Consider the following 25,242-nt stretch of genomic DNA (forward strand, 5'->3'; position numbering starts at 1 on the left):
AAAATTTGTAGAATATCTATTTCTCATTGACTTTTATTTAACTTTGTCTCATCGTACTGCTTATCCTTCAAAATATCAGAGCAGAAAAGCAGAGTTTGAGTCTTATTTATCGATTTCTTTCTAGCAGGAAGAGGCTGGAACTGGCGGGCACAATACAGAGGCTATGGAGGGCTCGCCAACGAGTGCAAGTCTGTCAACGTATCGCATTCTGAACCGCAAGGACACCTACAAGGTCAATGACAGGCTACAGGTGCTCATTGAGACCAAGGATGAAGAGGGGAATCCCCGGAAGACGGGCGGGGACTTCTTCCGGGGTAGACTAGAATCGCGGAGCATTCAAGCGGCCTCGAGGTCGGACGGGGAGATCGTGGACTTCCGAAACGGCAGTTACCTGGCGGAATTCGTGGTGCGTTGGCCCGGAACCGCGCGCGTTCTGGTCATGCTGGTCGATGGCGCCCATGCCGTCATTATCCTCGATCGGATGCAAAGAGAGCACCTGAGTCGGGGACGTTACCTCGGCACTTTCAAGAAGGGGAAAATCGTGGAACGAACGCCATGCAACATCGTCCATGTAGCACCCTTGGTAAGAAGCTAATTTTGCTTGTGGCGAAAGTTGGAGTCGTTATACACGCAGCCACGTAAAGTTACAGAATGAATGGACAAGAGACAGATACTGGTATGTACTTTTACAAAGGACAATCACGAAAATGGACAAGAAATTACATGAGCGCGTTTACACACGAATCTAAATGCCCCCAAGGGCTACAGCATACATTCACACATGCGAACAAATGTGAACAAACACATAAAACTCGCACACTGACTTACAACGTTTACTTCTTCAACATGTACCCTTTACATTCCTCACGAGCAACACGTGTTAAAATATCACGCCAGTCTCTTTTATGAATTTTCATACCTGCGCATGCGAATCGAAGAGGGTAATTAAGATGTGAATATACGGTCATATAATAGTGTGTTACTGTCTAACATCGCAAGAATATCCCGATTCAAAATGATCATCTTCTTCATTTGAAATGGTATTCTCTGTCAAAATTCTATTCAATATCAGGTACGTTTTCACAATAAAATTAGTTTGAGCAAGAATAAGAAGCTGTTTTCTTTGTGCTGCTGAATCACATTTCTATTTTACATACAATATAAATATACATATTGCAAATTCTTTCTTTTTTCTTTGAAAGCTTCACTAAAGCTGCATTTTATACAATCACATTCTCCCCACTCATTCAGATAACAAATATGTGTGGCGCTCCGTCGGAATGAGTCAAAAGTCGCAAAAAATGAAATCGTAGTTATGCCTATATGTGAATTCTACAGACTCTAAGCTTTACACTGATATGTAATACAACTCATTTCGACATCCCTACAGATCATAAAAACGAATATTAACTACGCTTATGATGTCAGTCCATTTTCTAAATAACGGAGAAAATCGCTCTCAAAGTTCAGGTTATGTTCAAGCTCACAACCTGTTTCTTTCACGGGACGAAACAATACAACAGTCCTGCTTAGCGACGGCGTTTACGCTCCATCGCACGCACAACCGTATAAGGCGATAGCTTGGGTGTGTAAGATAATTAACCAATCGCAGGACAGATCTATCATTAACGATTCTGACCAATACGGTAGTCCGAATGTAAACTTCGGTGCGTTTGTGTCCGTGCCGCTGCCGCCGCATGAATGAGTCGGTACGCGTTGTGTGTCGGCTGCGGTGTAGTTTGCCGCAAGTTTTTAACTCGCAAACAATAGGAAACAGTAGAAAGAAAAAGGCAGGCAATGCGTATTACGAAAAGCATCTATAGCGAGAGCGTTGATCGCTTCCATTCTCCTCCCATGTTGTTGTCAATGGAAACTATAGAGGATGCGTTTAGCAAGTACCAATACCTAAATCGAACCTGAGAACCTATTGTAGGCGGGCACACAATGCGTCCTACGAGAAGCGTCTTTTAGCGAGGGCGTTGATCGCTTCCATTCTCCTCCCATGTAGTTGTTGTCAATGGAAACTAAAGAGGATGCGTTTAGCAAGTTTCAATACCTAGATAGAACCTGAGAACCCATTGTAGGCGGGGGTTCAAAATGAAGTTAATTAACGATAGTCGTCTTTTGAAATCGTATTCTTTGCGTGTACTAAAAACCCTCAAATTACGCACATGGTCGTAATGTTGCAGAACATAAAAAAAGACTGCTTTCGCGTCTGTTCTGCTGCAGCTGTATACCTCCGTAACATTCTGAATTCCCGCCATTTTAGGCACATTTCCTTTATAGGCGTTGCGTCCACAGTAATTATCGCTTATCAAGCTTGCCAATGCTGCACATACTATACGTATCAGAAGCAAAGGTTGATGTAGGCCTGACAGCTTCACGTTGGGTTTATAATTATGACTGTATCATGAACATACTTCTTATTCTCGGTCACTTTTGTAATACCATAGCATATAAAGAAGCGTTAACTTGTAGCTTAAGCTTATTTGTTTTCCCTCACATTTACAGTTACAATCTTTCTGCATTTGTGAAGTTGAGTATAGATAATTATACTGACATATATTCTGAATTAATACTTTACGGAGGCCTTACTCATTTCGTTTTGTATTCACAAACCTTGCTAAAATAAATGATTGCTTGATTACTTTCGCTAAAGGAAACACCGGAAAGGGAACCGCATTTAATGTGTGTGTGTTTGTTTGTTGTTTTTTTAACGAACCTAAGCTAATAGCGAACCATATTTCATTGTGTGATTAACGAACCTTCAGAATAATCAATTGAATCCCCCCCTAAAAAAACCCACACAAACAAACAAACAAACAAACATTTCAATGTCATGCGTTGTCAATAGTGATAAAAGGCCCGTTTTTATTTAGTATTGTGTCTCAGTACTCCTGTGTTTATTTTTAAGGATGTGCCTCTCCTTATGATTGCGATTGATGTTCAGCTATTTCTTTCCCGCTAGCTTGAAAAGGAAGCAGCTAAAATTCAGGCAAGGAGACGAGTTTGTTTTTGTTTTTTTCCATGAGATACAATCATTAAGACACACAGTACGTTTTATTCCCGAAAGTTGTGTGATTGCTTATGCGCTAAAGAATTGTGCCCATTTAGTATCAGGCACTATACAAAACGGTTGAAATCTGCTAAAAGTCGAACTTTTCATTTCCATTTCAGGCGGGGATAGACTAGAAATTAGTTTGTCTATACTAACAGGAGACACTAGTTTTCCAGTACATACTCCGCATTTAAACAGTCGCCATATTTTCATGGTCAGAATCAGATACACACGTGATATTATCATAAAAATGAAAATACAAAACAACTAAACACGACTTATTTTGTACAAATATTATGAACTTCAATCAATTATATACCTACTTGTAATAGTCCGCATAAAAAACAAGCACGCCAAACAAATAACTTGATAGAATTAATAGAACACTCAGCGATATCATGCATGGCAGATCAAATCTAGTTCAATTGGTGAGAAAGCTAAATGAAGTTAAAAAGTTGACTTCTTTACGTTTCTCTTCCAATTTATGAATACAGAATTACACTATTGAAGCGGATTGTCTCTGTTGCGAACGATCGCCATATAAAGCATTTTTAGTCTTCTGAGCAAATCCGAATCCCTTTATACTTTAATTTTTGCTTGATAATGTAATAACACTGGTTATAACTTTAAAAAGGACTCGCAAATTCAAAGTTGCAAACAGTATACTATAACATTACATTGAACACGGTGTATTTCAAAAAACATTTTGAATGCGTTGTGTGTTAGCATGTTAATGGAATCAATCTGCCTTTTATTTTCCGTACGTAAAGCGCACAGAAACGGAACCAAATGTTACCAAATACAGTGGAATCCATTGTACGGGTTGGTTTTATCATTAGAAGTATATCCCATTCCTTTTTACTTTTATTTGCTTGAAGCAGTAGTCAAACCATGTGTCATTATCGTAGCGACATCACTTAGGAATTAGAATGTATGAAGATAATAGTTACTCATTTATTTCACGCTATTATTATAGCATTTATATTTTCCAACTGTTATTGACAGTATTATGGTACTGTATGGTTACGATTACGGATGTTGGTTATGAATTCAAAAGACTGGTTCATTAATCGAACTATGAAGGTAGCTGTTTTGAAAGTAGTTTGGTACAAGTTCGAAACGCAAACGAAATCATCGTCATAGGGGGAAGTGATAGCTCTAGAAAACTTGTTTAGGCCAATAAAGATTGCCGTATGCAATCCTTGTAGAAAGTTTTGACTATGGCCATCTTTTGAGTATTTTGAGAAATTATATAAAGAATTATTTGTTTGGATTATGCCAAGAATTAGTTTGAACTATGAGAATAAAAATGCGTGGTTACCTCAACAATGTCGTAGTTCGATTAGACATGATGGGTAAAGTGAATTCATGACTTGTTGATTAATCTTTGCTGATTGATGATAATTTCTGTATTAAAAACCATCAGATAAGTCTCGTAGATGATACCTCTGTAATCGTAGTCAAAATTCTTTTGAGCGATGAGACGAAAACCAACAAACAAAATGCCATGTATCATCGCTCGAGTTTCCAACATTTGGCGTCACCCGACCAACAATAAGTGACGAATCAAATGGAACATCATATTGTGGGAAAGCGGACTGTGTTACGATTTTTAAATGTTGCGAGCAATTCTTAAATAAAAAAGAGAGAGAAAATGAGGCAAAGTTCAAGAAATTAGAAAAAGCATGTAAATGCAGGCGATCATGTTTAATAGTCAAAGTAAGAGATTACAATCGGCCATGCGGATGTATATGATTGCCTTATTTACATGTCTGATTTCTATAAACTATGTTATATTTAAATTTAAGTTCCCTTCCCTCCTTGATAAAAGTTGTGTTGGGTTTTCGCTAAAGGCATTTATTAGGACACGCTGTAAAAACGACAACAAATGACTACTATACATCACGAGATGATCTATACATGAACCACAATAATTATGTACGTTCTGATATAATGCAACTGCTTGTTTGTTTATTTGTTTGTTTGCTTGTTTGTTTTGAATTACCATGGTCTTTGTCGGGGGAAAGATGAAGAAAAATAGTAAAGTGTATCACTCTCAAATCCGAATGATTGCGATAAGCATGTATTCCCGCCCTTTCTATACAGGTAAACGATTCATACTTGGTATGCTATTATAAAAGCCTTGTGTCACGCAGAAGAACTGATTCCGCGATCACTTTTAACCTTTCATAAAATTCACGTTTTAAGATAACGATAGCTTGTAGGAGATAAAGTAAGTTAGCGTCCCTGGCTGTGGTTCTGAACACAAAAGGGGACTGAAAAAAATCTTTTACAAATTAGCAGACGTAATGACGATCCTCCAACACTGTCGCTCCATTACGTCACTAATTCTGCTATCAATGGCGGAAAAAAAAATACTGGTTGCGTGATTATCCACCCCTTGATAGCAGGAAGTTTACCTTTCATTGTTCAAGGCTTCGTTGATGCGGGGTTTACTCGGTCGGATACAAGGCGTGAACAGTGTCGTCCGAGTCCTTTCATTCGGAATTCCTCAGAATACACAATTCAATAGGCAATTAGCGCTGCTACTTCGCAAAGCTGTTAGCCAAATTCTTTGCAGACTTGACCTCTCACATGTCAGCTACACGTAAGACACGACAAACAGTTATCATTACACACATTCTGATTTTAGAAAAATGAAGAAACACACTTTTGAGTAGTGACACAGCTTTCTGTCACTTTCTCAAATAGGTCCTACTTCTAAAAAATACACAAATGACAAGAGTCAGAATATCCTCCAAAGGGAACACGAGCTACTTGGGCATTGATAATGTTTGTCGTCCAATTTCTCTCCATGCCGTCGCGGCCCAAACCATCATAAGAAAATAGGGCAATAAGTTTTATTAATCGGGGAAATAAAATTACGCATTACATACATTTGGCTTTAATTATCATACGAATTGTCGAATTTATAAAGACGAGAATAATTGACAACTTAGGCCATGCTATATCTCCAAAGATGAACTTTAAACAGCAAGTCACATACCAGGGAACGAAAGCTATAATTATTTGAATGAATAAACGAGGCCAATAAAAGTTGTAAAAGTACACACACACATAGAGAGGTTTCAAGTTCGATATGTGATCATGAATTAGCTCATTGATAAAGTATCATATATTTTGCTTGATCATTTGTTGGAATTAATTTTTTTTTTTTCAGCGCCATTTGTGCGTCACATCAATTACCACTTCATGAAATGTGGTGCATGTATCAAACGCAACTCGCTAGTCATGCAATCGATAGCCTTGGTCAGCTCACTGTTATTACGTAATTAAGCCTTCGCCGCCGCCGACGCCGCCGCACGCACCATGCTTTGTTTTGACTTCAAAGGGGTCAAGAGCAATGCTTCATTAGCATACGCCCTAGCAACGGAGGCGGAGTTTCACTCGGGCAAGAACAATAGGTGCGAAACGCAACGCAAAGGCGAGCATTCGAAAAAAATGAAACCGAAAAAAAATTGTCGCCGAAAAACTTTGATTTGGGACACTTGTCTTCATTTTTACACTCTGAAATTTTCTGTACAAATAGGTAAAACGTCAAGGAATCAAAATCCGTCATAAAAAAATTTCGACCCGAGCAGTGCTTCCCCTTCATTTTCGGCTCATTACGGGAAAAGTCCCCGTGCGACTTATGACTCATTTTGTCGGAGCGCCACACATATTTATGGTGAAAAATTGGTTTTCTATAATTCAATAATAATAATTCAATTTCTATTTTCTTCCTTCAACTGCATCTTGCACTCACACCTGCAACTGTCCTGTACCCATGATCACTTTCCTCCAAGAGAGTCGTGTCGTTAGATTGTCCTATTATGAGGCCCCCATCCATTTCAAGCTTAATCGCTTACGATGGTGGTCTCCTGCATTCAGTTATCTCTGTTTTTTTACTGAAAAATACTGTATAGTTTATATTCATGTTTTTGTGTATGTATGCTGCTCAATGCAATCACTTATGTGTATTTATTTGTGTACTGTCATCGATTTATTTCCGTGCATTTGTTATTCTTTGTCTTTGTACTTTTGAAATTTGTATTCAATTTGTATTTGATTGAATGTGGAAATAAATCAAATCAGATCTAATCAAATCATGTATTCAAAAGTGATATGAAACTCTGCATAAAGCTCATAAAAAACTATCTTGATCAACGCGATTAAACTGAAAATCAATATTTGCTTTATTACACTAACACTTGTGCTGCTGAATTACCCATTTTTGAATGGATGATGCAACTTTTTTTTTTTATTTGCAAATCATGCAGGAGGATGAATGTGACTTCACTCACGCTGAGACCAACGTCTCGTGGTTCTGCGCCAGGCCGACCAACGAGAGCCTCAATTGTTCTCACTGGTGGTGGCACAACTCAGACGGTGCGAAAACTGACGCCGTTCAGTCAGAGTTCATAGAATCAGGCGAGGGAATATACTTCAGCAAGTTAGTTTCATTTATCTTTCTGCTTCTTTTGTGCACAATTTCACTTTCTCACAGATTAGTTGTTTACCGCTCTATTTGAAGTGCAGAGTAATTTCTTTGATTACTTTGTATTATCATTATTATTTCTCTTTTATTAACCAAACAATGCTACGACATCTGTATATTTACAACTAGATATGAGACTGTCGTCGTAATCAAGACCATTTGCACGAGACTCCATAGAAAAGTTCCTCATTCCCTCGGAGTCTCAATTTTTTACGGAATCACTTTTCTCATTGTTACCGTGTACATGATATACAAAACACGCACATAAGCTATCTGCGTGTATTTAGAGATTATTGTTCAGCACTCTTGTAATGTGACTTCTAGAAGTGCATAACATTTGTTTCGCAAAATTGCACATTCGGAAAGTCTCGGGGAGGGGGAGGGAAAAAGAGAAAAGGGTGTGTGTGGGAGGGGGGGGGGACTGCCCCTGCTGCCATCTGCTAAGGCATTGGCCGTACTGAAGTTCTTCTGTCGGTCATGCCACACAACCTAATCGTTTCCAAGAGGACTTTCACCCCCAAAATGCACGAATTCAGTAAAATGCGGTGCAATATCAGTAAAAACAACAACAACAAACAAGCACACAAAAACACACACACATTCTTAGCGAAATTTAGTAAAGTCTGATGATCTGAGACTAAGTTAGGCGTTTGTTGAGTAGGTAGGCTACACAGAAAGTTAACCCTCTGCATGCCACATTAAATATCTGTCCATAAGTACATAGGCATGTGTCTGCACAGAAGGGCTTTGTAAGGAGCAACATAATCTGGTAAATACATTTGATGATGTAAAATTTAATGAAGATTTTTTGAAATTTTTGCCAGAACCTATTTCCTCATTGTTATTTTTAAACCCTACAAATCCCACAGAAATCATTAATGTTACGAAAAAGTTGAATTCTAGCAGGGCAAGTGGCTGTGATAGAATGAGCATATTAGTACTTAAACAAATCATAAATCAAATTGCTGATCCACTTACTCTCATATTCAATCTCTCCACATTGTCTGGAAAATGTGCCAATTCTTTAAAAATTGCAAAGGTAAGCCCAGTGTTTCAGAAAGATGATCCTTGTCAAATTAGTAACTATAGACCAATTTCCATTCTTCCTAGTATTTCCAAAATTCTTGAAAAAAACTATATATGATAGGTTTTATAAATTTTTGCATAATCATAAAGTTTTGAATTTACATCGTATGTCTTCCAAAAGAATTATCCTACAATTGGCTTTGATTCAGTTGTATGATCAAATTACAAACGCAATGGCAAATAGATTAAAAAAAAAAACATGTTATAGGAATTTTTATGGATCTATCTAAGGCTTTTGATACGTTACAACATGATATTTTACTTAAAAAGTTACAGTTTTATGGTGTTCGCGGTGATGCACCCTCGTGGTCTAGGGATTATCTATCGTGTAGACGGGTACATAATGACATGTCATTTTTTTTTTTTTTTTTTTTTACAGATAAAATGTGGTTTGCCCCAGGGCTCAATATTAGGTCCCCTTCTCTTTTTGTTATATATCAATGACATCGTTAATTCGTCGTCTATGTTATTATTTATATTATAAACTGATGATACCAATATTTTTTATTTCCATGATAATTTAGAAACGTTACTGTCCTCACTTAATGCAGGGTTACCAAAATTTAATGTATCAGACTGGTTTAAGAATAACAAATTATCACTTAATATTGATAAAACAAATTATATTTATTTTAAGCATATGAAAACTCACACAAATTATTTTGTAAATAATATGAGGATTGATAATGTACTTCTTGAACGTAAAAAAAAAGTTCTATTAAATTTTAGGCATTTTCATTGATGAAAACTTAACTTGGGATGATCACATAGTACGTTATGTAACAACCTGTATTTCTAGAAATATAGGTATTCTTTCAAAGATGAAAAGTTATCTTCCTGAACGTACTCTTTTTATGCTTTACAATTCTTTAATCCTACCATATATTATGTATTGTAATCTAGTGTGGGCTGCAAGTGCAAAGACTAAATTCAACTCTATTTATTCATTACAAAAGAAAGCCATTCGCATCTGTACTGGCTCACAATACTTAGCCCACACCAATCCTCTTTTTTTATCAGTTAAAAACAGTGAATATATTTGGTCTAAATACATTTCACTCTTTCCTTTTTATGTTTAAATATCTAAACAACTTACTTCCAAACACTTTTCACGATTTCTTTAAACTGAATTATTCATTCCCATTATCTTCATCATCACCACCATCACTTTCATCTTCATTATCACATTTTTTTTCTCGCCATTATCTTGTCATCATCATCACCATCATCATAATTCACTTTATTTCTATTCGTATCTATGCACTAGAATATAAAACATAATTATTATTATTATTATTACTATTATTTATAGTGCGCTTTTCCCACAAGGCCCAAAGCGCTTACAATCAATTCAAAACATGTACGACAGTATATGTATAATTGGATAAATTTTCAAATTAGTTTTGTTTGTCTATAAAATCCTCAACAATCAAGCTCCGAAATATCTAGACGCCTGTTTGACTTTATATACACCTACTAGAAATTTGAGGTCATCTAGTGATCCGCTTCGTCTCACATACTCTGTTACTCGCACCTTAGCCGGTGATAGGACATTTACAGTGTATTATATTTTTTTAACATTTCCCCATTCCGCAAACAATGTATGTGTATTATGAAGATACAGTAGGTCCCTGGGCTGCCTCGTGTTCAAGCTTTTGCTTATAGTGGCAGTCTATGGACTGAGACGCTATGGACTGAGACGCTATGGACTGAGACGCACGCGGCAATTTCGTTTGTCTCGCAAAAGTAACAAAATTTCACCAAATTGGGACGTCTACTTCATTTTTTCGGGTCTCACATTCTAACAAAACGACAAAGTTAGAAACATCGCCTGAGGATGGACCAACAAAAATCTGCTCGGCCGCAACGGTTAGCCGCTACAAAGGCAAAAAACTATGGTCCTTCTGTGAGAAAACCCGCAACCCAGGTACGTGCAAACAGCCCGTCAAGTCCGAACCCGAAGGTCACTAACCCTGCGCCCATGACTCCGGCCGCTTCCCAGCGAGAGTCGTTGGAAGGCCAAACAGCCAGCGATGCGGAATCTGTTGAACTGGTGCCTGATGACGTCACAAATATGGCTGTCGCATCCACGACGGTAACCAACCCAACGCACCCAGATCGAGGCACCACTATGCCCGCCGATAAGGAAGCACTGGCCTCTGCACCTCCCAATGTGCAAACCCCTGGAAGCTTGGACGCATATTTCAAGGAAGCTACCAGCGGATTCAATAAAATGATCCAAGACGCTGTCGACAAGTTCCTTGGGAAGTTGAGCGATCTTGAGGCCAACATTGAAGCTTCTATCCAATTTGAGAGCAAACGGGTCGATGATCTCGAAGTCAAACAAAAGGAAATGGAAGGTAGAATGAAAAGAATGGAAAAAGAAATAGCCGAACTCCGCTCCGAAGTATTGAAGAACAAAGCGGAAACAAACAAAACCGAAAGAATATCTAGGAGGAATAACATCCGCATCGTGGGAATCCCTGAAACACCAAATGACCAGAGGGAAGACTGCGCCCACATCGTCGAAGACATCCTGCGGTCCAAATTCAAGATGACCACAAAGGTGGAGCGAGCTCATCGTGATGGTCGCAAGGTGGAAGGTCGTCCCAGGCACATCTTGATAAAGTTTCTCTCATACAGAGAAAAAGTAGATGTCATCCGTCGTGCCAGGGAAATCCTAAAGGACGAGCGATATTTCATGATCGACGACTTGACGCAGACTGACCTGGAAGAAAAACAGAAATGGAAGAAACAAGTCCAAGAAATGTACAGCAAAGGTACCAAGTTGAGATTCTATGCCGGAAAATGGCGCCAAACCGGAGGCGCTCCCTTTAATTTCGAGTGAGTAGTCATCTCCTATATACATTTCTTATAACTTCAACTGAAGTTTTGTGTACCCTACAGAGAAGATCAGTAACATTGGCCCAGTTGTACATGATTATGATATGATAGATACCTATTGTCCTGCATGAGCAACTCAGAAATTATATTTTAGGTATATCTATTGCACTCAAAAATTCAATGATGTTGGTTTAATTAAAATGTGCGTATTGGTTTTTCATTAGGTATACCTATTGCGCTCAAAAATTCAATGATGTTGGTTTGGTTAAAATATGCGCACTGGTTTCCTTATAAAAACACACCGGTTTTGCACGATTACAAATATTCCGGTTTTTCATTACACTAAATTGAAGTGGTAGAAGTAAATGAATCCAAAGTTTACTAGAATTGTTGTCAACGTACTGTGCCAAAATTAAGATACTAAAGTGAAATGGTAGAAGACAATGAATCCAAAATTTACTAGAATTGCTGTCAACTTGCAGTGCCAAATGTATATCAAGATACTGTATTTTTCTTTTTTTTTTCTCCTTTTGTTCAGGATGGCATCTGCAAATGGGTACCATCCGAACTGAATACAATATCAGCCGAGTATTATATTTTTCTTTACTTATGCAATGAACCGGCTGCACAGTGTATTACAGCAGGTGTGACTTGCTCAAATTTGGTTTGTGTCTTGAACCAGCTGCACAGTGTAATTCAACCCTTCAGCAGTTAACGTACGCAAGCTACATTTCACTATCATTAATGAAACACGCTTAAGCATGACTATTCAGTTTGTATAGTTGCCCAGGGTGAATTATACAGTCGGATCTTTTTGTTCAGTATGGCATCTGCAAATGGGTGCCATCTGAACTGAATTCAGTATCAGCCGAGTATCACATTTTTCTCCACTCACGCAATGAATCGGCTGCACAGTGTATTACAGCAGGTGTAACTTGCTCAAATTTGGTGTGTCTTGGTTACTAGTGTTGCCCCTGGCAACCTTGTTCTTATCCGAAATCATGTAAAGAGTTCCTCAGTGTTAGTCTTGTTGGCGCATAGGGATTGGGTGATGTTTTGCTCTCCAACTGTGGGAGAGGAGAAATCCGTATTGAATGAATGATAAAAAACCCGGTTTACTTATAGATGTTCCTGGTAAACAAGTCCATTACTGGTTTCCTCCAAATGGATTCCTTAAGTATAGGTTTCTTTTTAGGCTGTAGGAGTTTTACCTGGCCGACATGACGGTTGTCAAGTCACTTCATTGTGATTAGAGTCTGCACGATGTCATGATCCATCCCAACCAAATCTAAATGTATGAAGTGATAAATACATATGTATACACATATATATTTCAATCAATTGGTAGCTCAATTCAGAACCTTGACAGCCGATGTTTTGAAAATAGAGCTATTAGTATGCTCCCAAATTACCCAACCTTTTAGCAGTCAACGTACGCAAGCCATATACACACTTCATTATCATTAATGCAAAACGCTTAAGCATTTTATGCAGATTGTTTAGTCAACTAGGGTGAATTGTCCAGTCTGTTTTTTTTTTTCTATTCAGAATGGCATCTACAAAGGGTGCCATCTGAACTGAATACAGTATCAGCCGAGTGTTATATTCTTCTCCACTCATGCAGTGGACCGGCTGTCTGTACAATGTATTTATAATATGTTAACCTGTATTTTGTTGGAATTTGGTGTGTGCTTTGTTCGCTATAGAGTTTTCCTTGGCAACCGTGTACTTGCACCATATAGTGATGGTTGGCGGTCCCAGGGTGTTGGTCTTCTTGGGGCATAGGGATGGGGTGATCTTTTGCTCCGTAGTTATGGAACAGGAGAAATCCGTATAAATGATAAAAACGGTTTATTCATAGATGTTCCTTGTGAACAAGCCCGTTGCTGGTTCTTTCCAAATTGATTCCTCGGGCAAGGATTCCCTTACGCTGTAGCTGCCTGAGATCTGTACCCTGCAGGCATGATGGTTGTCAGATCAATTTATTGTAATCTAGAGCCTGCACGGGATTAGGATTCATTGTAGTCAAATTTATGGTTATATCATAGTGTATGTGATAAATATATTGATATGATTGCCGGAATTTTATTGCGATTAGATCCAGCACGGGATATGGTCCGTGACAACCAAATCCACGCCTACCGCATTATCCATGTGAGAGATATTTGTTATGATTCTCAATATTCATCAAACCCACCTGCAATTACAGTTTTTTTTTTTTTGTTGTTGTTGATAAATACCCTTATGATATAATGATAGTAAGTTATATCCTTTTGTTGAGATTTAGTTTTTTTTTTTCTGATTAATTGACATCAGCCAAATGATATATTTTTCTCCACTCACGCAGTGGACAGGCTGCACAGTGTATTATAATACAATTGGTGTGACAATAGGCCCTACATAATTCTGTTAACCTGCATTTCGTTCGAATTTGGCGTGTGCCTTGCGCTTTAGAGTTGCCCTTGGCAACCGTGTACTTGCCCTATGTAGTAACTATTGGCGGTCCCAGCGTGTGGATCTTGTTGGGGCATATACTAGGGACGGGGTGATCTTTGCCCTGCAGCTATGGGAGAAGAGAAATCCGTAAAATAATAAATGATAAAAATGGTTTATTTATAGATATCCCTTGTGTTCAAGCCCATTGCTGGTTCTCTCCAAATTGATTCCTCGGGTATGGGCTCCCCTAGACTGTAGCTGTTTGAGATCTGTACCCGGCAGGCATGATGATTGTCAGGTCACTTTTTGTAATCAAGAGCCTGCACAGGGTAATGGTTTATTGTAACCAAATCTGTGTTCATACCATAATTTATGTGATAAATACGCTGTTATGATTTTCGGTATTTTATTGTGATTTGAGTCTGCAAGGGGTTATGGTCCATGCAACCTAATCCACGTACACATTACAATACATGCGAGTTGTTATGATTTTAAATATTTACTAAACCTACCTGCAATCAATGTTTTGTTGTTGTTGTTGATAAATACCCTTTATGATGTAATAATAACAAATAAAATATGAGTTTTGGGATTTTTTTTTTCTCTTTCTCTTCTGGTCGAAATATTTTTCTGATTAATTGGCATTCTCAGTCAAAACTCCAACAACTGATGTTTTTTAAAATTAGAGGTATGCTCCCAAATTACTCATTTTTTTAGCAGTAAACGTATGCAAGTTACATTCCATTATCATTAATGCAACACGCTTAAGCATTTGATGCAGGTTGTGTATGGTTACCCAGGGTGAATTGTACAGTCTCCTCTTTATTGTTCAGGATGGCATCTGCAACGGGTGCCATCTGAACTGCATACAGCATCAGCCGAATGCTATATTCTTCTCCACTTACGCATTGGACCGGCTGTACAGTGTATTACAATTCAGTAGGCCCTATGTTAACCCTCATCTTGTTCGAATTTGGCGTGTGCCTTGCGCTTTAGAGTTGCCCCTGGCAACCGTGTACTTGCCCAGCGTGTGGATCTTGTTGGGGCATACTAGGGACGGGGTCATCGTTTGCCCTGCAGCTATGGGAGAAGAGAAATCCGTAAAATATTGAATGACAAAAATGGTTTATTTATAGATATTCCTTGTGTTCAAGCCCATTGCTGGCTCTCTCCAAATTGATTCCTCGGGCATGGGCTCCCTTAGACTGGGAGTAGCTGTTTGAGATCTGTACCCGGCAGGCATGATGATTGTCAGGTCACTTTTTGTAATCAAGAGCCTGCACAGGGTAATGGTTTATTGTAACCAAATCTGTGTTCATACCATAATTTATGTGATAAATACGCTGTTATGATTTTCGGTATTTTATTGTGATTTGAGTCTGCAAGGGGTTATGGTCCATGCAACCAAATCCACGTTCACATCACAATACATGCGAGTTGTTATGATTCTAAATATTTACTAAACCTACCTGCAATCAATGTTTTGTTGTTGTTGTTGATAAATACCTTCATGATGTAATAATAATAAATAAAAAATGAGTTTGGGATTTTTTTTTTCTCTTTCTCTTTTGGTCGATATATTTTTTCTGATTAATTAGCATTCTCAGTCAGAACTCCATCAACTGATGTTTTTTTTTTTTTTTTTTTTTTTTTTTTAAATGAGAGGTATGCTCCCAAATTACTCAAATTTATTTATTAGTAAACGTATGCAAGTTACATTTCATTATCATTAATGCAACACGCTTAAGCATTTGATGCAGGTAGTGTATGGTTACCCAGGGTGAATTGTACAGTCTGTTCCTTTTTTTTTTTTTCTTTCTTTTTTTCTTTTTTTTTGTTCAGGATGGCATCTACAAACGGGTGCCATCTGAACTGCATACAGTAACAGCCGAATGTTATACTCTTCTCCACTCACGCAGTGGACCGGCCGTATATACAGTGTATTACAGTACAATGATTATGTTAACCTGTCTCTTGTTCGAATTCGATGTGTGCCTTGCGCTTTGCAACTGTTACTTGTCCTATATAATACAATGGCGGTCCCAGCGTGTGGATCTTGTTTTGGCATAGGGATGAGGAGATCTATTGCTTTGCAGCTGTGGGAGAGGAGAAATCTGTATAAGAATGAATGATAAACACGGTTTATTCGTAGACATTCCTTGTTTTCAAGCCCATTGCTGGTTCTCTCCCCTGTTCTCTCCAAATGGATTCCTCGGGCATGGGCTCCTTTAGACTGTTTGAGATCTGTACCCGGCAGGCATGATGGTTGTCAGGTCACTTTATTGTAATCTAGAGCCTGCACGGGGTAAGGGTTCGTTGTAACCAAATCTATGTTTGTATCATAATCCATGTGATAAATATGTTGTTATGATTTTCGGCATTTTATTGCGTTTAGAGCCTGCACGGGGTTATGATCCATCGCAACTAAATCCACGTCTATGCCATAACCTATGCAATTTTTTTTTTCAATATTGACTAAAACTGACTGCAATTAATACTTTGTTGTTGTTGTTGATATATACCCTTTACGATAACGACAATAAGTTAATAAAATGTGTTTGGGTGTTTTTTTTCTCTCTCACTCTCTCTTGGTCGAAATATTTTTCTGATTAATTGGCATACCAATTCAGAACTCAATCAGCTGATGTTTTGAATTTCTAGGTATGCTCCCAAATTACTCAACCTTTTAGCAGTCAACGTACACAAGCTAAATTTCATTATCAATATTGAAACACGCTTAAGCATCTTATACAGGTTGTGTAGTTATCCAGGGTGAATTGTTGAGTTTGTTCTTCTTGTTCAGGGTGGCATCTGCCAACGGGTGCCGACAGTATCAGCCGAGTATTGTATTCTTCTCCACTCACGCAGTGGACCGGCTGCACAGTTTAATACAATTTATTACAACATACTATGTCAATTTGTAACTTGTTCGAATTTGGTGTGTGCTTTGTTCGCTATAGAGTTGCCCTTGGCAACCGTGTACTTGCCCTACATGTTCTTTTTGTCCAGGATGGCATCTGCCAACGGGTGCCATCAGAACTGACAGTATCAGCCGAGTATTGTATTCTTCTCCACTCACGCAGTGGACCGGCTGCACAGTTTAATACAGTTCATTACAATTTATGTCAACTTGTAACTTGCTCGAATTTGGTGTGTGCCTTGTTCGCTACAGAGTTGCCCTTGGCAACCATGTATTTGCCCTATATAATATACTGGCCGTCGGCGGTCCCAGCGTGTTGGTCTTTTTGGGGCATAGGGATGGGTGATCTTTTGCGCTGCAGTTATGGGAGAGGAGGAATCCGTATAGAATTAATGATAAAAACGGTTATTTTTTTTTCTCATTTCTTGTAAAATTGATTCTTCGGGTAAGGATTCCCTTCCTAGAGTTGCCCTTGGCAACCTAGTATTTGCCCTATATAGTGGCGGTTGGCGGTCCCTATGAGACTTGAGATGTCTTCTCTTCTGTCATAACACAATACGTATTACATACATGTGTTCCTTCTATTGATCGGATAAAGAACAATTACCGCAGTTTTATTATAACTTATTTTGAATATTAGTATTCATGCTTATGACAAACTGTTCTCTTTATGTTTGTGCCTACTTAGATCGTATTAATGTTATGTATAGGACGATCCTATTTTCCTTTGTAGACAATGTTATATTAAGAGACAACGATAAAATGTGTAACTGCAATATTGCAACAATCTCCACAGTCAAATTGTTCTCTACTGCCCTCTACAGGTGCCCTCGTGGACTCGAGCAACGGACAACACGCTCACCCTTTAATACGCAATTCTATAGACACAGCATTCAATTCAATTAATGATGATGACTTTTTTGATTTGGCAGGACCTTCTTTTGAACAAAACGAATCAAATATCAATCAAAATGACAATTTTTTTGATAATTATGTTTCTGACAGTTTTAATTCATCGCCGCAAGAATTAGATTATGATTTTGACACAGAGAACCAATTGCAAAGTCCGTCTTCTGAATATCTTACTCAATCCCAATTTACCAATGTTGTCAAGGAATATGATAGTACTACTTTTTCTCTTTTACATTTTAATATTAGAAGTATTAATAAGCATTTTGAAGAATTGAGGTTATTTTTAAATAGTCCCATAATGCATAATATCTCGGCGGTAGGTTTAACCGAAACCTGGCTCTCTCATGACTCCAGTCTTCCCTTCGCTCTCGACGGGTACGATTTAGTGGTTAATAACAGACAAAATAGGGTAGGTGGAGGCGTTGCCATATATGTTAAACAAAATTATGATTATGTAGTCCGCGATGAGTTCACCAGTATGACTGATTTTTTTGAGTCTTTATTTATTGAAATCACAGTTCCAGGGAGCAAAAATATAATCATAGGTGTAGTATATAGACCACCAAACGCGAATACTAAATCATTTTTAGATTATTTTTCGGATCTGGTTAAAAACCCACTTTTTATCAATAAAAATTGTTTTATAATGGGTGATTTCAATATAGATTTACTAAAACAGAACAATATGTCGCAAGATTTTTTGGAAATATTTTTGTCTGCCTCTTTTTTACCCTTAATATCTAAACCCACACGTATAGTTAATGAATCTGTTTCTTTAATTGATAACATTTTTTTGTAACATTCTTCCTCCTCCTGATTCTTTTGTAGTACTCTCAGATATCACCGATCATTACCCCATCTCGACTGGTTTTTCTTTAAATAAAACAGTTAATAATAAAAACAACAATATATTTAAACGAAGAATTACTCATGAAAGTATAGCTAGGCTAGGTGCTAGCTTAGACACCGCAGACTGGTCCTGTATCTTTGATACAGATGATGTTAATTTGTCTTATGAATATTTTATGAAGATTTTTATCCAACATTTGGACATTTGTATTCCAAAACGTAGAGAAAAATCAGCTAATTACAAAAAAATACCCAGGCTCCCATGGATTTCAAAATCACTCCTGCGTTCAATAAATAGAAAGAACAATTTATATTACAGATTTAAAATGAAACGTACTGAGCAATCAAAGTTGAAATACACTAGTTACAAAAATACTTTGACGAAAATTATACGAATAGAAAAGAAAAAATATTATACTAATCAGTTACAATTTTACAGGCATGATATGCAAAATACATGGAAAGTTTTAAAGCAAGCCATGAATATATCAAATGTTAAGTCAAATATTACAAAAATTAGATTTGATGGTGAAATTGTTGAAGATTCTCAACAAATTTGTGATATTTTGAATAACCATTTTTCTTCAATTGGGGAAAGCCTGGCAAGTAATATTCCTCCCTCCACAAAACATTTTTCCGAATTTTTGGGTCCCCCAAATTCTAGTTCAATATTTTTTAATCCAACATACACTCAGGAGATAATTAATATTGTCTCTGATTTCAGTTCCAAAAAAAGTGCTGGACACGATGACATCAGCAATTTTCTTTTAAAGGGGGTAATATCGTCAATTGCGGATCCCTTAGCTCATATATTTAATCTATCCCTTTTTAATGGCACCTTCCCCGAAAGTATGAAAATAGCAAAAGTCATCCCCTTGTTTAAAAAAGGTGACAAATTAGAGGTAAATAATTACCGACCAATTTCTTTGTTAAGTGCATTGTCAAAAATTCTTGAAAAAATTATTTATTAAAGAACTATTAATTTCTTTAAATTTAATAATATATTTACGAATTCTCAGTTTGGATTTAGGGAGAAACATAGCACCACACATGCATTATTGAGTTTTATAGAAAAAGTGGCACATGCTATCGATAAATCTTCTCATTTGATAGGTTTGTTCCTGGACTTCTCCAAGGCCTTCGACACCATCAATCATGATATTTTACTTAACAAATTACACCATTATGGAGTGCGTGGGAAGGCCTTGGAGTGGTTCAGGAGCTACCTCATGAACAGGAAACAATATGTTTCTTTAAATGGTTGTAATTCACAAATATTAAATATTAAATGTGGGGTGCCACAGGGAAGTTTATTAGGTCCACTGTTGTTTACTGTTTACATAAATGATTTTTGTAGATCATCAGATGTTCTTTCTTTTATTCTTTTTGCAGACGACTCAAATCTATTTTTTTCACACAATAATCTTTTTACCCTTGTTAATACAATAAATTTAGAATTAGAAAATGTTGCCCAGTGGATAAAAGCAAATAAGTTATCTCTTAATCTTCAAAAAACTAAATATATGCTTTTTAGCAATTCTACTGAGGCATTAGGCCCTACCTGTTGATATTGTTTTAGATGGTACTCCACTCGAAAATGTTTCCCATATAAAATTTCTTGGAGTAACAGTTGACAATAAGCTGTCCTGGAAATTTCATATTGACAGTATATGTAAAATTATTTCACGTAATATTGGTATAATTAATAAGCTTAAGTTTTGTTTTCCTTTGTCGTCCCTGCTCGTATTATATTCATCCTTAATATTGCCATATTTAAGTTACGGTATTCTCGCGTGGGGAAATACATATAAAACATTCTTAGATAAATTACTTTTATTGCAAAAGAAATCACTCCGTGTTATATGTCATACTGCATTTTTGTCCCATACTGACCCACTATTTTATGAGCATAAAATATTGAAAATTAATGATTTGTATTTGTTTAATCTAGGACAATTTATGTATAATTATAATAAAAATAATCTCCCAAATATATTTGAAACAATGTTTCAAAGAAATCAATCCATTCATAATTATCCAACACGGCGATCAAATGATTTCCATTTGCCATTTATGAGAACTTTGTTGGCTCAAAACACATTTATTTACGACGGGCCAAAGTACTGGAATTCACTTCCCAGTAACATTACTACAGCTCAATCTCTGAATTCCTTTAAGAATAAATTAAAATCATTTTTATTGAAACTTTATGACATCCAACAGAGTTAGTTTCCCTTTATCATCTCAGTCAAGTCATCATTCTTTTTTACATAAGTCCTTCTATTAAACTATGTCCCTGTTTGTGTTCTAAATATAACGATGTGTTTTTTTTTTCTCCTGCATTCTTACCAACATAACTACGTATAAAAAATGTTTTGCATTACATTCAATCCAGCTTGTATTTTATCACTTATTTTACATTATGAAATCCAGATTGCTTGCGTCCACGATGGCACATGCTGTAGTTCCCTCTTTTTTCTCCCTTTTTTTCCTCTTTTTTTCCTCTTTTGCTTTCCTTTCCTTTTCTCTCTTTTTCCTCTTCCCAATCATTTTGATGTCAGTTGACATCGGTTCGTTTATTGTGTTTTATATTGATGTTTTGTGTATTTTTCTGAGGGTCCCATATCGTACAAGCTTTGCTTCTTAGTGGGACCCTCCACTTCCATCCTCATCCTTAGTTGACTTGTATTATACGCTTTATGTATTTAACAAAGATGTAATCACATCTACTTTTCATTTTCATAATTTTCTTATGTACCTTTTCAAATTTTGTTCTATATCACAAATATCCCGTGTATATGCAATGTAAATAAATTTCTTTGTTCATTTTGATGGAGGTGAAAATAAAGTTGAAAGTTGAAAGTTGAAAGTTGAAAGTCTTTTTCCGAATAATTTCTCAGGTAATTATTTGGAAATTTGGTAATACGAGTTATATAGTTTTTTTAATGGAATTAATTTACACATTAATTTTCCTTCTTCGAATCATGTACATTGTAATCTGCTTACTGATATTTTATGTGATACATTGTATTACTGAAAATATTTTTTTTTAATGTATGAAATTGTGTTGGAAGAAAAATAAATCAAACAAACAAACAAACAAACAGAGAAAGTGAAAGTGCAGTAGAGGTCCACATATTTTCTCTTTTAAAGCATAATGAAAGAGCACTTTACTCCCCTCCTTCAGAAGGCAAAAATGATAATTTCACCCCCACGACAGTTGGTAATTCGTCGAGGGAATGTTTTCATAGCATACAAAATTAATTGAATCGAATTTCCTTTTTATTTTCCTCACACCGTGCCACTACTTTGATTTGTTGTGGCCTTATCCAGCGATGACAGTACGTGTACAAATATTTAATCAAAACTTTGCATATTCATAGTTTTGAACAGATTGTCTCATTTTCCTCGAACGCCACTAATGTGTATTTTTTTCTTAAATGAATGTACGTATAATTATGTTTCGGGATCTTACCCCTTTAAGTCTGTCGCACGTTTTGTTTTGTTTTGATTATTGTTTTCTAGGTGTTTTGTTGTAAATCAATCATTTACGCGTGCGCATTGACATTCACATTAGAAATATTAAATTCGGTGTGTAATGATAAGTATATAATATTACAAGGCATTGACAATATTAATGTCAATAATGGAAGCACATGTAGTGATAATAACTGCTTTTCAATGAACTAACTTACTATGCGTTCTTGTCTTTCGCTAAAGTTACAAGCGGTATTTACCTTGCAACCAATGTGAAATCAACATTACAAGTTCAGCGGAAGGTGAGCTATTCAGGGCATACTTCTATCCTTATGTCTTTCTCTTCTGGGTGATTCAGTGTTTTAATATCTGTCATGTACGGTCTCGATGGTTCTAGAGCAATTACCCCCTGGACAATTACCCCAGACCCTTCCCCTGACCCTGACCCTAACCCTATACAATCCTGAACCTAATCCTAACCCTAACCCTAACCTAAACTCTACCCTTATACCTAACCGTAACTGTAAATTTTACTCTAACCTTATCACTAACCAGTATTTAACGGGGGGGGGGGGATAATTGTCTTTTTCTTCTTTTTTTTTTTTGGGGGGGGGGGGTAATTGCCCAGGTACGTTTCCATGTACCTGTTATTGTGAGGACTTGAGAATATTATTATTATCATAGGGTATGGCGTTAAGTTTATTATCCCTTCTTCCTTGAGATATCCGTACGCCAGCTCCTGAAAGAAAGCAAATAAAAAAAAGAAGAAATGTTTTGCTTGTCAGTATTATCATCATCATCATCATTCATTGTACAGTGTTTATCAAATACTTAAGATATATTTAGGCTTACATATATACGGTGCATGTGTATTCATGCGCTGAATATATTTGACCATGTTTAAAAGAAAACAAACAACAAATAACATTTCTCAAAAATCTCGATATCGATTTAGTTCAACTCAATTCCATTCAATTAGGTTTTACTGTTCTTACTCATCTAAAAGTCTAAAGACTTACAATGTGAGTTAACAATAAAATGACATGGAAAATAACATTACACATTAAACACATTTCCTTCTTTTATTTGCACTTGTGCTTGCCATTACTACTTTTTAACATCATTGTCAATACATCTATCGTCATCAATGTTGTTAGAATTACTTAAAACACCAGCCTTGTTGTCGTTTCTTACTGGTAATATTTTACAATCAAAATAAAACAGTGTTTGTACCATATGTTTTAAAGGAAACAACGTGACTGATGAGCATGGACGATTCCCTTGGCAAGAGCCCTGGAACGACTTACCGAAGTGTCTACCCATTGGGACAGAACATCATGACCATCTCACCTCGGGTTATTACTACAATGACTCATGGGTATCCACGCAGTGTAGAAATCGTCGATTCGCGCCAGCCGACGTGGTGGGCTGTCTCGCCAACAAGACCGTTCTTTCGATCGGCGACTCGACCGTGAGGCAGGTCTTCGAAACTTTCAACGCCCGCATGGGTCTGCGGCTGCTGCCGCAATACGAATGCATGTTGAATACCCGCAACGAGGCAGCGAATATATCGCTTTACTACAAGTTCCATGGCCTTCCTAACCGGGGCCACTCGGGCTACCTGTCTACGTGTATCATTCGGAGCGCCTCATACGTGCTGGATCATTTGCCCTTTAACCCGGATGTGTTCATCCTCAGCATTACCGCACATTTTACCCTCTCCTCCCTGGACTACTTTACCGAAAGAATGAACATGATACGGTCTGCCGTCGAGAGACTTCACAGACGCAGTCCCAACACGCTTTTCATCATAAAAGCTACCCACACAAGACGGTTTAGTAAATTGGTACATATACTCGCCAATAACGAGTGGATGTTATATTCCATGGACAGGATAGTGAGAAGGACGTTTGCCCACTACCCGGGGGTCATCCTGGTAGATGCGTGGGATATGACTGTTTCGCAACTCCATAAAGACAATATCCATCCCGATAAACGCATTTTATCCAATATCGTAGACTTGATTTTGTCCTATATTTGCCCCATTTAATTCTACAGCAAACCCCCCCAAAAAAAAAAATAATAATAATAAATAAAAACAAACGAAAGTCTTTCATGAATAGGCGCATCAGCACTTCTTGACCAGTCGTTATCAATATTCAAATCAGTATTCACGTTGATGATGTCATGCTCTCACAATTTCTTATCCATTGTGTACAGAAATGACAAATAATCTCATATTTCAGCTGTTTACATTATAGAACTTGCCTTAAAAATACTCAAAAAATCTATCTGATATATCTTGGTATGTGAACATGCTTTTACTTGTGTCAGCTAAGAAATGGAAGAAATTTCCGAAGTTCACATGTAACATACATGAAAAATTGTGAGGGTATGACATCATCAACTCGCTCATTTGGATATTCATAAGGACTTATCAGGAAATGTTTCCGAAAAAATGTGAAATTTCAAAATGTCATATCTTCCTTATTTCTTATCCGATTTTTGTCATTTTTGTATTGTGTAGGAAATATTTTTCTTTGTTTTAAAATTTATTTATCTTTCTTCTTCTTCAAGGAAAGAAGCAGAATATGCAAAAAGCATATATTCCATTTATATCTATTTATCTCTCTTTCCCTCTCTCTCTATCTCTTTCTCTCTCTCTATCACATAGGCCTATATATATATATTTAATATACATTTATATACATATATATATATATGAGATATGAAAAGGAATGAGAAATCGGTGCGTAGCTTAAATACATTGTATGTTATATAATTACGTTATACATGTATATGTTATTTGATAAAGTTTAAGAGACAAAAAGTATACATTCAGAATGTAAGTCAGACGCCCTTTCCTCAAATTTGAATTGAAATTACACGGTAATGCAAAATTTGAAACTCAAAAATGTCGTGCGGGTGTGTTTTTATTCCCATTTCTATTGTCAGTTTCTTTAACCACTTGTAGCGACTGACCGTCACCTTAAGATGTGTCTGTGAGAGAGGCCCTTTGAATGATTACGATGGTCATTCCTATGTAGTGTTAAGCATAACGTAAAACAAAACAACAAAATTTACCTTGAAATCGGTAGATACAGTTAAAGTCATACGTCGAATCTGTCGCGTAAGCCCCGAAGGGGACCATTTGTGGTTTTT

The 25,242-nt window shown here is 36.9% G+C and overlaps 2 protein-coding genes across 2 annotated transcripts; both read left to right on the forward strand.

Annotated features, from left to right (window-relative positions):
• The first annotated feature begins 163 nt into the window (after nt 1–163).
• Nucleotides 164–24,130, forward strand: LOC140241831 (NXPE family member 3-like). The gene is made up of 4 exons (XM_072321585.1): nt 164–583; nt 7,339–7,511; nt 22,324–22,382; nt 23,328–24,130. Exons 1-4 carry the CDS (start codon nt 164–166, stop codon nt 24,128–24,130), a joined length of 1,455 nt encoding a protein of 484 aa, XP_072177686.1.
• On the forward strand, nt 10,454–11,490 carry LOC140241833 (uncharacterized). The gene has a single exon (XM_072321586.1). It carries the CDS (start codon nt 10,480–10,482, stop codon nt 11,488–11,490), a length of 1,011 nt encoding a protein of 336 aa, XP_072177687.1. The 5' UTR covers nt 10,454–10,479.
• Nucleotides 24,131–25,242: the final 1,112 nt, after the last annotated feature.

The sequence above is a fragment of the Diadema setosum genome, chromosome 18, assembly GCF_964275005.1.
Source record: "Diadema setosum chromosome 18, eeDiaSeto1, whole genome shotgun sequence".
Taxonomy (NCBI): domain Eukaryota; kingdom Metazoa; phylum Echinodermata; class Echinoidea; order Diadematoida; family Diadematidae; genus Diadema; species Diadema setosum.

Excerpts from the sequence above, each read along its gene's own strand:
- LOC140241831 (XM_072321585.1), top strand. The coding sequence starts at position 164 with ATGGAGGGCTCGCCAACGAGTGCAAGTCTGTCAACGTATCGCATTCTG. Across the intron at positions 584-7,338 it reads TCGTCCATGTAGCACCCTTG|GAGGATGAATGTGACTTCAC; the intron begins GTAAGAAGCTAA and ends CAAATCATGCAG. Across the intron at positions 22,383-23,327 it reads CATTACAAGTTCAGCGGAAG|GAAACAACGTGACTGATGAG; the intron begins GTGAGCTATTCA and ends TATGTTTTAAAG.
- LOC140241833 (XM_072321586.1), top strand. The coding sequence starts at position 10,480 with ATGGACCAACAAAAATCTGCTCGGCCGCAACGGTTAGCCGCTACAAAG.